At 41.6% G+C, this 18293-nt stretch overlaps 1 protein-coding gene across 1 annotated transcript in view; it reads right to left on the bottom strand.

Annotated features, from left to right (window-relative positions):
* Nucleotides 1-12773, bottom strand: part of LOC118885356 (double homeobox protein A-like) — a 68073-nt gene extending 55300 nt beyond the window's left edge. Inside the window, 5 exon segments of the mRNA XM_036833977.1 lie at nucleotides 7002-7116; nucleotides 8029-8174; nucleotides 8581-8683; nucleotides 9783-9937; nucleotides 12749-12773. Coding sequence (XP_036689872.1) covers nucleotides 7002-7116; nucleotides 8029-8174; nucleotides 8581-8683; nucleotides 9783-9937; nucleotides 12749-12773 — 544 coding nt within the window.
* Between the last annotated feature and the right edge of the window lie 5520 nt (nucleotides 12774-18293).

Genomic DNA, 18293 nt, shown 5'->3' with positions numbered 1-18293 from the left:
TCTTTTTGTATCTTACTGTTCATAATTGCCCCTGCTGCGTGCGTGTTAGTTTCTTTGTATCCTTTGCCCCAGGAGGCATTCGTCCAGGTGCAAGCACTCCAGTACAGGGTCCCGGGTCCCAGTTCCCAGCTTCTCAGTTTGAAAAATAAATGGTGGTAGAGCCTGTAGGGATATTACAATCTGGAGTTTACTGTTTCATGATCTAACCTGATATCATCACTCTTATCTCCACATAGTAAGAACAAGAATTTCAGAGTCGTGTAAATGGTAAAAAAGGTGATAGCATTGGGTTTGCCCCCAGCACTGTAGAATCATCACATGCTGGTTTACTGTGTGGAAATTCACTTGAATCTTTTGCTAACTCCAATCTACTCCCTAGGGAGTTCCCTGGTGGGCTAGTGGTTAGAACCCCTGGTTGGGAAACTGAGATCCCACAAGCCACGGCATGGCCAAGATAAAAAAAAAAAAAAAATGACCATGAGGTTTCAAATTGTAGGTACTGTCTCAAAACTCAGAAATGGAATCCAGTGACAAGAGCATCTTTCTTAAATAAAAAATAATTTGAAAAGTAATTATAACCTAACATGTTAGAAATATGATCTAGGGGGGCTTCCCTGGTGGCACAGAGGTTGAGAATCCACCTGCCAATGCAGAGGACACGGGTTCGAGCCCTGGTCCAGGAAGATCCCACATGCCGTGGAGCAACTAAGCCCATGTGCCAGAAGTACTGAGCCTGCGCTCTATAGCCCGCGAGCCACAACTACTGAGCCCGCATGCCTAGAGCCCATGCTCCGCAACAAGAGAAGCCACCGCAATGAGAAGCCCGCGCACAGCAACGAAGAGTAGCCCTACTCGCTGCAACTAGAGAAAGCCCGGCCACAGCAACAGAGACCCAACGCAGCCAAAAATAAATAAATAATAAATAAATTTATTAAAACAAAAAACACAGCTCTCAACTTTTAGGTTGTGAATATTTTTTTAGTGGACACATGGATCGTGGTGTCCGGCATCATCTGACAGATTTCCACTCAAAGCCTGAGTCACTCCATGCTCCCCTCAATCTCTTTGCTCCAGCCACATTGGGCTTAAATCATCATTTTATCCCTGTCAAAGTGCTGGAAATCACACTTGTAGAACCAGCTTTTTTTTTTTTTTGCTGGCAACTGAAAATCTCTTTGCCTCTAAGAGCTGGCATGTGTCCTCTTGGACAGAAAAAATGTGTAGTGGCATTTGTGTTCCAGCCTGCTGTTCTGATCAGATTCCAACATCAAGCTTAACTTTCAAAATTGTGAATAAACTACTATCTGCATAGCTGCATACAACCTGTATCTGTAATTTGCCTTGATTCTGATTATTATCAGATCATAATTCTTCAGCTTATTGTGCAGATTCATGAAACCTCTTTCCAATGCACACAGAACAAAGTGAGGAACAAAGAAAAAGAAATTTTGGGGGGCCACGCCGGCCGGCTTACAGGATCTTAGTTCTCCGACCAGGGATTGAACCCAGGATCCCAGCGGTGGAAGCTTGGAGTCTTAACCACTGGACCACCAGGGAATACCCAGGGGAACAAATTTTTAAAACACGAATAAAAATTCTTTTAAATAGATTGGGGTGGTACATACATAACACTGTTGTATCTAGGGCTTAGCAGTGGATCAGGTGTGTGAGGGTAGTTGTCAAAAGATGCTTTCACTTTACTTGAAATGTTTTAGTTTTGATAGGAAAGGAAAAATCAGAGTGTGTTACCTTTTAATAAAGGTATGGAAAGAAGGAAGGAAGGAAGGGAAGGAGGAAGGAAGAAAGGGAGAAGGAAAATATGCCAAAATGTTAGCAGAGGTTCATTCTGAGCAATGGGAATATAGGTGACATGTTTTGTTTGTTTGGGGTGATGATTTGGATTTTTTTAAAAACTCACCTGAAAATTGTTCATGTCCTGTTCTTTTCGAGCCATGACAGTCTTGGGAAGGAAGATCTGAAGGAAAACAGAAAGGAGTCATGACAAAGCAGAATGTCTTTGGAGCTGCCTGGTCATCCAATACAGAGAGCCCTACTAGGACCCTTCAGAAAAGCCCTCGCCTGCCCCTGGGTGGTCCCTGTCTGAACAGGTGTTGACCCCACTGGGTGGCATATACATATTGAATTCCCTTGACTCCTCACTATTTATGCATCCCTTGGATCCTGCAATTCTACTTGTAATCATTTGCCTTCAAGTAAATAATTATGAAAGTGCAAACAAAAAGATTCAAGAAGTACAAGACATCTCACTATTGGCTTATTTTCTCATCAAACGACTGGAAGCAACTTACAGGTACAATAATGAAAGGTTTCTTAAGGAAATTATGGTGCAAGCTCACAATGTGTACAAGGAGGATCACAAGGTCAACTACCTACAGATCCCTCCAGGAATCCCCTCGGCAGTGAAAGCACGGAGACCTAACCACTGGACCACCAGGGAATTCCCTAATGCATGTGTTTTTAAAAATTCTTTCATAGTGGGCAAAAGTCTTGCAAGATATTTAAAAATTTTTTTTGCTAAAAGACTGACTTTTTTGCTAAAGTAGCTGTGAATGTTATTTCAAAATGTATAAAGAACTAAAACTCTACATTCTTATGCATTTTTTTTAAACAGAACAAAAGAGAAGACAAATTCATAATTTTAGGATACAGAGAGTACATGTTATCTATTCATATAAAAAAGGATTTCTCAACCTCAGCACTATCGGCATTTGGATCAGATGTTTATAGCAGTTTTATTCATAACTGGAAAACTTGGAAGCAACCAAGATGTCCTTCAGCAGGTAAGTGGATAAATAAACTGTGATATATCCAGACACTGGCATATTATTCAGCACTAAAAAGAAATGAGCTATCAAGTCATAAAAAGGCATGGAGGAAAATTAAAGGCATATGACTAAGTGAAAGAAGCCAATCTGAAAAGGCTACCTACTGCATGATTCCAACTATATGACACTCTGGAAAAAAAGCAAAATTATGGGGACAATAAAAAGATTAGTTGCCAGGGGGTTGGGGGAGGGAGAGATAAATAGGCAGAGCACAAGGGATCTTTAGGGCAGTGAAAATACTCTATGATACTCTATTGATGGATATATGTCATTATACATTCGTCCAAACCCAAAGAATGTACAACACCAAGAGTGAAACCTTAGGAAAACTATGGACTTTGGTTGATAATGATTGGTTAATGTATGTTGATGGGGGCGGGGGGCTATACATGGGTGGGACAGGGAGCATGTGGGAAATTTCAGTACTTTCCTCTCAGTTTTATTGTAAAACTAAAACTGCTCTAAAAAAATAAAACCTTTGGGAATTCCCTGGTGGTCCAGTGGTTAGGACTCTGTGCTTCCATTGCAGGGAGCCAGAGTTCAATCTCTGGTGGGGGAACTAAGATCCCACAGCCCTCTCTGCTAAAAAGAAAAGAAAAAGAAATTATCTTAAAAAAACAGAAGACCCTCCTACGCCCCAGAAATTTAAAAACAGAATTATCAAAAACAATCTTGGGTCAAAAAGACAATCAATGACTTAAATGACAAATAATTGTAAAGCAAAGTGCACATAGTATTTTTTAAAGCTTTTTACGTACTGTTTGTCTGGAAACTACTGGAGGAGCGAACACACAAAATGAGGCAGTAAACCAAGAGAGAGGATACCAGAAACAAGGATACTCAACAAGGGGAGACGACACCCCAGCGTGAGGCTGTGAGCAAGCCGTGATAGCAAGGGGTCCACCGGGTCATGGAGGCCTCCAGGGGGAATGTCTCCAGGAAGGCACACAAAGTTGATAGAATAAATATTGAAGAGGGTAAGAGGAACCTAATACATGGGTACAGATAAGATGTTGGTATATACCATAGAGATAAACTGAGAAAAAAAGAAGCAGAAGTTCGACTGCACCTTTGAAATGAGTCTGTACCAAGACCATGAGGCAAAGATGGGCTCAGCTAGAGCACAGAGAAGAAAGCTGAGAACGGAAAATGATAAGGTCAGAATGTAACCATGGTCCCATGATGCCGAGGATTCGAGGCCATTGAAAGTATTGGGGGCGTCCTGGGTGCAGCACTTTCTAACATGAAAATTCAAAACTCCAACATACAAATATAAAACGTTTGACTTCTAAGGCAGCAAAAAGAACAGCCTACCTCCAGTGGAATCTGATATAAACTGCCTAGGCTGATTCCCAGTGCCTGTGACCTCTTCTTCTCCTTGGGTGTACTGGAAATGAAAAGACTTGAGTACTTTTGATGGTGTAAATGAACCATCATAATAAATTTAATCAGCCCCACCTACCTCATGCCAACATCTTAATCCAGTCAGAAAACAAAGACAGCACTCATATCCCATCAGAAGCAGCAAGCCCCACCTATTCTAATCTTATCAGACCTCTTCAACTACAATTTCCATAAGATCTCATGAACGCCAATAAAAGCTGCAGGGGCTTCCCTGGTGGTGCAGTGGTTGAGAATCTGCCTGCTAATGCAGGGGACACGGGTTCGAGCCCTGGTCTGGGAAGATCCCACATGCCGCGGAGCAACTAGGCCCGTGAGCCACAGCTACTGAGCCTGCGCGTCTGGAGCCTGTGCTCTGCAACAAGAGAGGCCACGATAGTGAGAGGCCCGCGCACCGCGATGAAGAGTGGCCCCCGCTTGCCGCAACTAGAGAAAGCCCTCGCACAGAAATGAAGACCCAACACAGCCAAAAATAAATAAATTAATTAATTAATTAAAAAAAAAAAAAGAAGGGTGCCCAGCACAAAGTGATTGGATATGTTCATTATTATCTTTACCTTGAGAGTTGCCATCCCACAGGCAGATTCAGGGGTTTCCCAGCAGATGAGGTGGAGGGGACATTTCACATGCATCTTAACCCTGAAGTATCTAAAACTGATGTTTTCCTCTAACTCGCAACCCCAACTTCTCTTCCGTGAGCCTCCTCTCTTACTTGCCCTGCTTATTCTCCAAATGGATGCCCTTTTAAGCTTAAGCAGATTATAAACCGTTCAATGGCCCATCGTTTTCCCTTTCTGTTAAATCTCAAATTCCCACAAAGGGCTACCTCTCCTGCCACCCCACCCACCCCCACCTTGCTTAGCTTTAACCTCCTCACCAGCGTCATATCAGACAGTCTTTCTTCTGGTCCTTGGATATTTTCTTTCTTTCCTACCTGAGGACTCTTACCAATATCCATGTTTTCTTTTAGGTGCCTTAGTGTAATATTTTAAGTTTCTTCATTTGGGCCATGTATATTCTCTTGAAATTTATCCTTATAGTTTGGTTCTGTTGTGATAAAGATATAGGTTTACATTATACGTTCTAACTTATTAATGCCATCAAATAAATAGATACCAGTGTTTTGAGGAGCACATTTATTAAATCAGAAAGACTCTGTTCATGTTTTTTTTTTTTTTAATTTACTTATTTTTGGCTGCGCTGGGTCTTCGTTGCTGCGCGCAGGGGCTATTCTTCGTTGTGGTGCATGGGCTTCTCATTGGGGTGGCTTCTCTTGTTGTGGAGCATGGGCTCTAGGCATGTGTGCTTCAGTAGCTGTGGTGCACGGGCTTAGTTGCTCCGCGGCATGTGGGATCTTCCCAGAGCAGGGCTCGAACCCATGTCCCCTGCATTGGCAGGCGGATTCTTAACCACTGTGCCACCAGGGAAGCCCTCTGTTCATGTATTCTTGAATGAAATGGTTACTAAAACGCTTTCCAGATCTGCACTGATCAATAGGATAGCCACTAGCCACATGTAGCTATATAAATTTTAATTAAAAATTAATTGAATTAAAAATTCAGTTCCTGTCACATTAGCACATTTCTAGTGCCCAGAAGTCCATTGTGGCTTGTGGCTACTATATTGTTTTTGATTTTTTTGTGTGGCTACTATATTGGGCATCCTATTTGGCTTCTGGACCCAATTCCAATGTGTGGAGGTGGGGGGGGGTGTTCCCCTGACACTACCAAGCAATGCTGGGGACACCAGCTGGGTATCCTACAATTCAACCCAATTCTGACTCTTATCTACTTGGAGATAGTATCATATTCCACAGGTTAGGGGCTCAGTCCTAAGACTCTGTTACTGAACTCAGGTTCTGCTGCTTGTCACTCAGGAATCCAATACAGAGAGACTAGCGTTGAGTAAAAACAAAGATAGCTTTATTGAGGAAGCCGACCATCCTGGGGAGAAGCTAGACTCATGTTCCAAAAAAACAAATCCCCACTGCTGATCAAGGGCAAGAGATTTTAAAGGGGAATTTCAGGAATGCACAGGTCTGCGGGGGTGGCTGCGTGAAGAGTAGCACAGTCATCTCTGACAATCATCTTGAAATTGTTCACGTGGTGGTCTGATCAACATCATCTTGATTGTTTTAAGTACAGTTAATCTTCAATTCCAGGGTCAGTTTGTTTCCACTTCCTTGAGGTGAGTTCTCAGAATTGTGTAAGATGGAGAAGCTTATGTTGTGGCTACAGTCTGGTCATCATGTAGTTAACTTCTTCCTTCTGGTGGGGTTTCAGTATCTACAAAACAGCTTAAAGGATATGGCTCAGAATATGATCTATAGCCTTGAGAAGGAACTAAAGATCCTTGACTTCGTTTAATAGCTGAAGTATTATTTCATCTTGTTTGACTGTTTTCCTTCATTTCTGCATTTTTCTCATTTCTCTGATTTAAATTTATTATTCAGCTAAAGTTTTTCTACAGATAAAAAGCAGGCAGAGGATATGGGGGTGGGGGGAATCTGTCCTGGGAAATCACCATAAGGTCCTGCTCCGTTACAACTCCTCCGACTTCAGAGGCCAATCTCAAGTTCAGGTTGTTAGCTGTACTTCTGACCACCAGGCTATAAATCAGAGTTTCCCACGAACCCCTCTCCTTGGGTCTGATTAATTTGCTACAGTGGAAGCTGGAGTTGACTACACCATGTGGAAGGACTGAGCACTCAGGAGACTCCACTTGTGAGCCAAATTGGGAACAACAGGCTGCTACCTTGAATGCTCCCATCTCAGAGATCTTGTCCCTGGTTTTGTCTTTGGGCTGAAGCTTCTTCAGGTTCTCTTTTTTTCTGGATATGGAGTCTAGATCTTCGGTTTTGAAACCAAATCTAAGTGGGTAAAACAAAGAGATTTAATGAAAACAATTGATGTCATGCAAGCCTCACCATTGCTCTTCTCATAAGGCAAAGGGGAGGAAGAGGTGGCTTCCTTTAGGCCTAATTCCCAAATCATTGACATTCCATACGATGTCTGGGAAAGTCTATCATGTCTCAAGATAAAGCTCAAGATTCTGAATCTTGTCCCTTTATGATCTAGTGATGGGTTTCATATCCTGAAAGTCCCCACGATCCCCTCATTACAAGTATTAGTCTTTCCCTAAAGTGCCATGCCTATATTGCAACTCTTTCCTCTGCCTGGAATTCTCTTTCCACTTCTTTTCTTCCTCTCTAAAACACCTATTTTTATTCCATGATGCAGGATAGAGTAATATCTTCTAGGAAGACATTTTTCTTTTTTCTCTTTTTTTTTTTTGTCTGCACCACGTGGCATGCAGGATCTTAGTTCCCCGACCAGGGATCGAACCTGTGCCCCCTGCAGTGGAAGCACAGACACTTAACCACTGAACCGCCAGGGATGTCCCAAGGAAGACATTTTTCTTTCCATAAGACGTAATTAATTGCTGTAGTAGTTTCACAGCTACTACTTTTGGTTTTCAGAGGTTCCAAGTAGAATAAACACAGGTCTATTGTAGGAGCCCCAAAACCAGACTTTAGAAAAGTCACCTAATGGCACTGAACTTTGACTTCCTTCCTGAAGGCATATATTGATACCACTCTACAGATGAATGATTGATTGTTTTGGAAGAGCTGCACCTATGTAGCCCTGTATCCAAACCAGAAATCCCATTTTCCCATCTGTCCTGCTTATGATATCTATGAGAATTAATCCCTGTTGGAGAAGTCATTCCGAGATGTCTCATTATATATGTTCCTACCAATATCAAATTCCTTATCACTTGCCTGGACTCTAGACTCTGGAACCCCAATATCTTCAGCAAGTTGCTCTCTGGAATCAATCCCAGGATAAGGGTTTTCCATGAACGCATTCATGAGAGTTTGTAATTGGGAAGAAGTGTAGCTGGTACGACATCGTCTGTCTCTCATACCTGGAGGAGGTGAAAGATTGAAGGCAGAGGAACATTTGAGATCAGTTTACATATTAAAACAAGGAACCCAAACACATCCCACCATCTAACTTGGAACATGTTGCCTCTCCTTGGGAGGGCCTTGTCCCAGCCTATTCAAGAAGGAAGGTTCTAGAGGAGAGGCAATATTTGGCTGAGTTGCTGGACTCCAGTGCAAATCAGGTAAGCCTCAGAAGGTCCCTGGAACTTGTGGGGAAGAATTTCCAGGGGCCATGTTGAGCCCTTTGCTACCAAAGACCCTGAACAGGAGGCCCTGTAGGAGAAAACATTCTTTTCCCACTCAGAGCAGTAGTTGGCTTCACTATAAAAAGGCACTTGGGTACCCAAGAGGCTCTGCTGGGTAGCAGGACTGGAGCAGGCTATTTACCTTGAATATTCTCTTCAGGGTAAACTCGGTCTTGTCTTAAGTCTAAGTTCTTCTCAGGTCTTTTCAGGAACCTGTGCCTAGCTCTTCGATTCTGAAACCAGATCTACAAGAGGAAAAGAAAATGAGAGAATTAAGCATGTTTATGTCATCTCAGCCCCATTGCTGCCTTTCTCCAAAGGGAGTGATTCTGGGAATTCCCTGGCAGTCCAGTGGTTAGAACTCTGTGCTTCCACTGCAGGGGGCATGGGTTCAATCCCTGGTTGGGGAACTAAGATCCCATATGCCTCGACGTGGCCAAAAAAAAAAAGGGGGGGGGGGTGTGAGTGATTCTTATGAGCTCTAAGCTCAAGATTATTATTACAGATCCCTGTCACATTTGACTAAGTCTTAGATCAAGGCTTGGCATTTAGCATCTTCATGACCTGGTCCCAACATGACTTGCTATAATAATCTTTTTAAGTTAATAAATAGATGCTGCAATTATTATGTATTTAAGAACCCCCTCCAGCCTAAATCTGCAATGGCACACCAGTCCACTACTCCCTGGTCTATTGTATTTCATTGAAAGGGGAAGGTTAACCCTCACATCACCCACAATTCCTCTGGAATCTTACCATGTCGTCAGACACTTGCCTATCTGTGACCACATTGCTTATAATGACTTACTTGGATTTACACCCTGGAATAAGTGTGCCACCACACCACATACCTCCTCTTTTCTGGAGGTGTACCTACATATTTCTTGCCCACTCCTGGGAGCTCCTTCACCCTCAGTATCCACATTCGTGAAGTGAGATTAAGAGCAACATCCTTGGGAGTTCATTCTGAGTGTCAAGTAGGACATGCCACTCAAAGCCCTTTTCACGGGACTTCCCTGGTGGCACAGTGGTTAGGACTCTGCACTCCCAATGCAAGGGGCCCAGGTTCAATCCCTGGTCAGGGAACTAGATCCCACACGCATGCTGCAACTAAGTGTTCACACGCCACAACTAAGGAGCCCGCGAGCCACAATTAAGGAACCCGCCTGCTGCAACTAAGGAGCCCATGTGCCACAACTAAGACCCGGTGCAACCAAATTAATAAATAATAATTTTTTTTTTTTAAAAAAGCCCTTGTCACACTGGCACATGATATGTGCTCACTGAATGGTTCCCCCCTCCCATTCTATTTCTCATCTTGGAGATACAGAACTTGTAACTTACCTGGATCCTAGACTCTTCAGTGTTGACTTCCAAAGCAAGTCTTTGTTTGGCGGCATAACCCGGGTAAGGTTTTTTGTTGAATGCATCGATGAGGATTTTCAATTGCTCTTCTGTGAATTTGGTGCGGCTGCGTCTACACTTTGTGGCCACGGCCTCTGTGGAAAGATTAGGAGAGAGGCATTAAATAGGCCATTTTATGTATTCAAACTTCAGGTTCGAGCTTGTCTCTCATTTCCTCTTTTCATTTTGAATCCACGAGAACCCAGGAGGAAAGAACTCTCAATTATAAAGCCCTTAAGCACACAAGGGTGATTCTTGAACTTCTTCAGCTGATCTGAATGCCATGACTAGGGAGTCAAGGTCTTCTGTTTTCAAACAACATGAAAAATTGATGTGTTCTGTTCATATGGATCAAGAACAATATGAGTCAAGAAAATGCAGACGAAGGGCTTCCCTGGTGGCTCTGTGGTTAGGAACCCACCTGCCAATGCAGGGGACACAGGTTTGAGCCCTGGTCCGGGAAGATCCCACATGCCACGGAGCAACTAAGCCCGTGTGCCACAACTACTGAGCCTGTGCTCTAGAGCCCACGAGCCACAACTACTGAAGCCCGCGTGCCACAACTACTGAAGCCTGCATGCCTAGAGCCCGTGCTCCACAACAAGAGAAGCCACTGCAATGAGAAGCCTGCACACCGCAACGAAGAGTAGCCCCCGCTCGCCGCAACTAGAGAAAGCCCGCGCACAGCAACGAAGACCCAACGCAGCCAAAAATAAAATAATACATGAATTAATTAATTTAAATAAATAAATAAATAAATAAATATCATTTAAAAAATAAAACATAGTATGGGGAGTTCCCATATATTGCACACCCAGTTTCCCCTATTATTAACATCTTATATCAGTACTGTACATTTGTCACAACTAATGAATCAATATTGATACATTATTAGTAACTAAAGTCCACACTTAGAATTGGGATAGCTATAGCCTCCAAAATCAATGTGAAAGGGTAGTGTTGGATACAGAAAATGACTTACTATATGAAGAAAAATTAAGTTGGGTCACACAATATACAGTATATAAAAATAAATGCCAAAAAATTAAATACATATGAAAGCTAAAAATAGAAAGATAATGTACAAGAAAACCTATGTTATATTGAGATAGAAAAAGTTATGTACTAAATAAGATACCAAAATGCATAATGGGAAAAATTGCTGGAACTAAAGATATCGTAATTGAAACCTTCAGTTCAAAAAGGTAGAAAACCAGATAAAAGTCAGCAGCTTGCAATGATGGGGGTAAGGTGGGGAGATCAGAACCCTTCTTGAGAGCTGGGTGGAATGTAATTTATTTAAGATTATCTGTAGGGCAATCAGGGTATGATTGTTTAAATTATGTATAGTAAGTAATTGTAACCCTGCAATCCATTTCTTGCCTACATCTACATGACATTTTTCAGAACGCTGTTTGTAGTAACAGCTGAAGCAACTGAATGCCCATTGCTAGGAGAATGGATAAGTAAAATATGGTATATTCCCGTGATAGAATTTTATGCATAAGACCAAAGTAATGAGGAAAAAATGACAGAGAAATAAGATAGATAGGAAGAGCAAGAAGGCTATAAGTCTGGAGAAGAGGAAACAAAGCAGAAACAGATGAGGTCCTAGACCTCCCAGGCAGGGCAGATTATATAGGACCTCTTCCGACCATGTGCCTTTGACTCTTAGTATGGTGGGAAGTCACCGAGGGGTTTGGAGTAGATAAAAGACTTGATCTGACAGTCTGATAAGATCACACGGGCTACAGGGTTGAGAACAGATTAAATCAGGGTCAGAATGGAAGCAGAGAGATCAATTCTTGCAATAATCCAGTGACGAGGGCTTCCCTGGTGGCGCAGTGGTTAAGAATCCGCCTGCCAATGCAGGGGACACGGGTTCGAGCCCTGGTCTGGGAAGATCCCACATGCCGCGGAGCAACTAAGCCCCTGCACCACAACTACTGAGCCTGAGCTCTAGAGCCCACAAGCCACAACTACTGAGCCCACGTGCCACAACTACTGAAGCCCACGCGCCTAGAGCCTGTGCTCTGCAACAAGAGAAGCCACCGCAATGAGAAGCCTGTGCACCGCACCTAAGAGTAGCCCCCACTCACCGCAACTAGAGAAAGCCCGCGTGCAGCAACAAAGACCCAACGCAGCCGAAAATTAAAAAAAGAAAATAAAAAGGTAAATAAAATAAATAGATTTATAAAAAAAAAATCCAGTGACGATGGTGGAAACAGTCCAAGAAATGGTCAGAAGATCCCTAAAATATTTCGTTAAAGCCAATAGAATTTTCAGCCTGATTAGATATAGGTTATGAGAGAAAGACAAGGTCAAGGATGTTTCCTAGGTTTTTGGCATGAACAATTGACGTTTCTTGTGCAAAGAAAACAATAGGAGGAAGAGTTTGGATCTGAACATCGGGAGTTCAGTTTGGGACATGTTGAGTTTGAGATGCCTGTTACAGACGAGTAAGCAGTTAGGTAGACAAAGCTGGAAGTTCAGGAGAAAAGTTCAGTCTGGAGAGAGAAATCAGGAAGCTACTTGGATTCCAAAGACATTCTGGTCTCAGGACTTTTTGATGCCTCCCTTAGTTTCTTTTAGTGCGTCTCTCTCCTTTTTCTTCTTCCCATCTATTTTTTCCTCCCATCTCCCTCCCCTAAACAATAATTTGTATTGTTTAGTTCTTACATGCCTGCATCTTTCTGAAATTCCCAATGCTTAGATGCACAGAAAACAGCATATTTTCTTATTACATGAGAGAAACTGATTTTCCCTTACCCTAGCACAGTTATTTAAAAGTTTGAAAAATGGGACTCCCACAACTTCTAACAAGCCCATTATGTTTTCAGCCCAACCCACCCACCCCCCCCAAACCAAGGAAACCACAACTGCAGTCTGATGTGTGAGGAACTTACTGTATGGAGAATTGTTTTCGGCCATCTTGGAAGGGAGCTCCGAAGCCTGGTTCCACCAAAACAGAGATAAACAGCCCTGGCGAGGCTGGCTTTATATGATCAGCTGGGCTGGCCCCTCCCACTTACTTAAGCATACACCCACTTAATCTAGGAAGTACTAGATAGGATTTTCTTTTCTTCCCTTGATAGAGATTTAATCATTTATACCAACCTCTACACCTGAACAAGCACACTTTTGAGTACTATTGCATTTACACGTCTTTTTTTCCAATGTTTATTATATACATACATATTCTTTTTGAAATTGCTTTTTCATGGTCTTCACCTATCTTTTGAAGTGGTAGCCTTTTCTTATTAAATTAATAACTGGTACCAGGATTAGGATGAGGCAAGTGAGGCTCTCATTTCCAGGGAGCAATGTTTAAGGGAGGTGCTAAAAATTCTGTGATCAAGGTAGATAATACTTGTGGCACTAATGAACCTATCTACAAAACAGAAACAGACTCACAGGCATAGAGAACAGACTTGTGGTTGCCAAGGGGGAGGGGGGTGGGGGAGGGATGGACTGAGAGTTTGGGGTTGGTAGATGCAAACTGTTACATTTAGAATGGGTAAACAACAAGGTCCTAATGTGTAGCACAGGGAACTATATTGAATAGCCTGTGTTAAACCATCATGGAAAAGAATATAAAGAAAAGAATGGATTTATGTGTAAAACTGAGTCACTTTGTTGTTCAGCAGAGATTGGCACAACCTTGTAAGTCAACTCTACTTCAATTAAAAAAACTAAGTACAAAAAAATAAAATCAATTGTATGAAAAGAAAAACAGGAAAAGGAAAAAGCAAAAAAAGATAAATAATATTTGAATGCAATACTTAAAAAAATTAATTGCAAAAAGCCCATGTTTACAAAATATAAAAATTATAAATAAAAACAGGATCCCATCCTGCACTGGCAGGAATTATGCATGTGAGGGCATACGTGCAATTGCTTTCCTTTGCAATCTTCTCAAGGTCATTGATCAGTCCTGAGGGAAGTTGACAAGATTGTTCAATTGTTTATAGCTGTCTTCCACAGCACTGCAGGATAAAAGAGAAATTTTAATTTATTGCCATATAAGTTTGTGTGATTCAGGAGACGTCAAAGTGTCAGGTGACACTACCAAGGAGGCCCAATACTTTAAGCAGCACCTTTGTTCCACAAGGGCGATGATGCACTTAAGAGATGAAAACATGACCATGGAAACTAATGTAAAGAAGCTGATGAGAATTCCCTGGCGGTCCAGTGGTTAGGACTCTGCGCTTTCACTGCCAGGACCTGGGTTTGATTCCTGGTCAGGGAATTAAGATCCTCAGCAAGCTCAGCGGTGTGGCCAAGGGAAAAAAAACCAAAAACTGAGTCCCTTATAGAGCCACCTAAGACATCTAGTAAGTAGAGAAAACCACTTAGAGAGCTAAAGCAATCTCCTTGAGAGGTGTAAGCTAATAACTGCTTCTAGGCATGAGCCTCTGCCATGAAATTTTTCTCATAAATTTCCTCTTAACTAACTGTCGTTTACAAGTGTGCAACATTGAGAACCCACTCAGGCACAAACCCCTCCTCGAGATGCCTCCATAAGAATGTAAGCCAATCCCTCATAATAAATCTCTTTCTATCTATATATCTTTCCTGTTTGTTCTGTTTCTCTGAAGACCCCTGATTAACACAGATTTGGGAACCAAGAGTGGTTCTACAGGAAGAGAATTTAAGGATGAGTTTTCTGAATTGGTTCTTGGGTTTCTAGAATTGGCTCTCTAATCACATTAGATTTAAAGATGATGATGGCTCTCTTTCTAGTAGTAAAGAGAGCACAGATAGTAAATACATGGTGTGGGTTGTTTATAGAGATACACAAACTATCTCTGAGGGGATTCAGGATAGAAGAGAACAGGATACTGGCCCTAGATAGTTAAGGTGTATATCAAAGGAATAATTTCAATAAGCCCAGACTCCTGTGTCTTCCCATACGTAGAAATGCACTAAGTTCATTAACTTGAGATGTCTGGTATTTTTTTTTAATTATTTACTTATTTATTTATTTGGCTGCATCGGGTGTTAGTTGCAGCGCTCAGGCTCTTCTCTAGTTGTGGTGAGGGCTCCAGAGCGTGCAGGCTTCGGTGCTCTGCGGCATGTGGGATCTTCCCGAACCAGGGCTCGAACCTGTGTCCCCTGCACTGGCAGGCGGATTCTTAACCACTGCGCCACCAGGGAAGCCCCCCGCTGGTATTCTTTAATTAGCAGTAATCTTTTGAGCTTCAACTACCTGGATTTTTGTTTTGTTTTGTTTTTCGCAAAAAATTCTACATATCCTGTCTCCTCTGTTACCTCTCAGAACAGTACCTCAGCGCTGAGAGGCTGTATCCCTGACATAAGTCCTCAGTAAATTCTCAGAATAAAATACAATTCCCAACATTTTTTTTTAATTTTTGAATTTTATTTTATTTATTTTTTTATACAGCAGGTTCTTATTAGTCATCCATTTTATACACATCAGTGTATACATGTCAATCCCAATCGCCCAATTCATCACACCACCACCCCACCCCCTGCCACTTTCCCCCTTTGGTGTCCATACGTTTGTTCTCTACATCTGTGTCTCAATTTCTGCCCTGCAAACCGGTTCATCTGTACCATTTTTCTAGGTTCCACATATATGCGTTAATATACGATATTTGTTTTTCTCTTTCTGACTTACTTCATTTGGTATGACAGTCTCTAGATCCATCCACGTCTCTACAAATGACCCAATTTCGTTCCTTTTTATGGCTGAGTAATATTCCATTGTATATATATACCACATCTTCTTTATCCATTCATCTGTCGATGAGCATTTAGGTTGCTTTCATGACCTGGCTATTGTAAATAGTGCTGCAATGAACATTGGGGTGCATGTGTCTTTTTGCAATTCCCAACTTTTAAGTTGTACTTTTTTTTTCAGTCGACAGTTTTGACTACCAATGAAGTGACCCAGAGCAGACATCTTTCCTGGTTCTCAGGTCTCCCCTTCTTGACTGATGAAGCTAAGTTTTGTTGGGTTGTGTTAAACTCCTCTCTGGAGGCATAGATTATCCTTGAAGCTTAGTTTCAAAAGGAGGTACCTGGGTTATCCTAAGTTGCAAGACTGGGAAGATTTTTGCTCAGTGTAGACATTGAGTGGGTTATCCTAAGTTGAAAGGCTGGGATGATTTTGTTCAGTTTAGACACTGAGTAGGTTATCTTAAGTTGAAAGGCTGGGAAGAATTTGCTGGAAAGTCTCCCTAACCTAAAATCTAATTCATCATCTCTTTAAGGGTTTATCAAGGAAAAATACAAATCTTAAAAGTCTTTTCCACAAATAATAAGTCCTTAGTCATCTGAGCAAGCAAATTTAACTTATTCCAACTGTTATTTATAAACTAGTAAGTTTACATTGTAATACCTGATTCATAGCTAAGTGTTAAAGTGAAGCTATGAGAACTCTAATTTTGCCTGTTTGTATGTCTGTGTACACATCATACATTTGATATGTCTCTACCTCTGGATAATGTTACCAAAATTAAAATTTTTAAAAATCTCTATTTAATTGACTTAATGGTAAATGCTTACAAATTCAATATTTCTAAATGTAAAAGAAACTGGCCAGAATAAATTTCAGGTTCGTGTGATCTAGGAAATATTCAATATTAAATTAATACCTGGTATTAAATCTAACTTAAGCTTGTTGGTTTAATCAATATAGATGTCTTACTTTTACTGTACCTAGGTTAACTAAAGGTCAATAAGTTCATGTTATTTCTGTTGCAGTTTGTCAGCAAGAAAAAGTTAACTTGGTACGGTGATACTTTCACAAGTTATAAAATAAAGGTAAGTGAGATAAGAGTTTTCAGGTGAACTTTTTAGGAATAATTATGCTTTGGGTATGTCTATCTAAAATAGTTTCTCCAGATTTTTGGTAGCTTGAGTTTTGATACGTTAAGTTAAATGATGGGATTTCAATGAATATCCAGGTCATTTCAAATAAGATAAAATACTGGAACATTAATTGCTAAACAGGTGTAAATTTACCTATTTTTGTCTCCTTACATGAGGGAAACTAAAGATGTTTGAATTTATTAGACATGTCTTGTACCACATTGAGGAAAGAAATTATGCTATGAGAAGATATATTTTCCTAGAGGTTATGGAATAGTCCAATCAAGAAGTGCCCCTCAATCAATTCCAAGACTTGAGCCAGTTTGTAAGCTCAGAACATCTTGGATGAAGGGGAGGGAGGGTCCCCTTGAGGAAGCACCACAGTACACTACAGAAAATTTATATTGTTACTCTTTCTCCTGGTCTTCTCCAAAGCGACCTTTTACTAGGGTACATGTCCATTATGGAAAAGGATAGAACCAGACCTTTTAGGGACTACTGGACTCTGGCTCTGAACTGACACTAATTCCAGGAGACCCAAAATGTCCCTAATCTACTAGTTATGGAGTTCAGGTGATCCAGGGAGTATTATCTCAGATCCATCTTATAGTGGGGTCCAGCGGATCCTCAAACACATCCTGTGGTTATTCCCACAGTTCCAGAATGCATAATTAGAACAGACGTACTTAGCAGATGGTAGAATTCCTACATTCCTGACCCGTGGAGTAAGGGCTTTTATGGTGGGAAAGGCCAAGTGGAAGCCATTAGGACTACCTCTACCTAGGAAAATAATTAAAAGATGTACTACTTTCCTGGAGAGATTTCAGAGAGTGCCACCATCAAGGACTTGAAAGATACAGGGGTGTTGATTCCCACCACATCCCTATTCAGCTCTCCTATTTAGCCTGTGAAGAAGACAGATGGATCTTGGAAAATGTCAGTGGATTAGCATAAGCTTCACCAGGTGGTGACTCTAACTGCACCTGCTGTACCAGATATGGTTTCATTGCTTGAACAAATGTACGTATCCCCTATATGTGGAATCTAAAAAACAAAACAAGGGACTTCCCTGGTGGCACAGTGGTTGGGAATCTGCCTGCCAATGCAGGGGACACGGGTTCGAGCCCTGGTCCGGGAAGATCCCACATGCCGCAGAGCAAGGAAGCCCGTGAGCCACAACTACTGAACCTGTGCTCTAGAGCCCGCGAGCCACAACTACTGAAGCCCGCACGCCTACAGCCCGTGCTCCGCAACAAGAGAAGCCACCGCAATGAGAAGCCCGCGCACCGCAACGGAGAGTAGTCCTTGCTCTCTGCAACTAGAGAAAGCCCACACGCAGCAACAAAGACCCAACGCAGCCAAAAATAAATAAATAAATTTATTTATTTTTTAAAAAAGCCAACCAAGTGAACAAACATAACTAAACAGAAACAAAGTCATAGATTCAGAGAACAAACACTTGGTTGCCAGAACATAGAGGGATGGGGTGGGGGAAATGAGTGAAATAGGTGAGGGAGGTTAGGAGGTATAAACTTCCAGTTACAAAATAAATGAGTCATATCATTTTGGTTTTTGTGGTTTTTTAAATTTATTTTTGGCTGCGTTGGGTCTTCG

This window comes from Balaenoptera musculus, chromosome 19 (genome assembly GCF_009873245.2).
Source record: "Balaenoptera musculus isolate JJ_BM4_2016_0621 chromosome 19, mBalMus1.pri.v3, whole genome shotgun sequence".
NCBI classification, from domain to species: Eukaryota; Metazoa; Chordata; class Mammalia; order Artiodactyla; family Balaenopteridae; genus Balaenoptera; species Balaenoptera musculus.
This window is presented reverse-complemented; position numbering and strand designations above follow the sequence as displayed.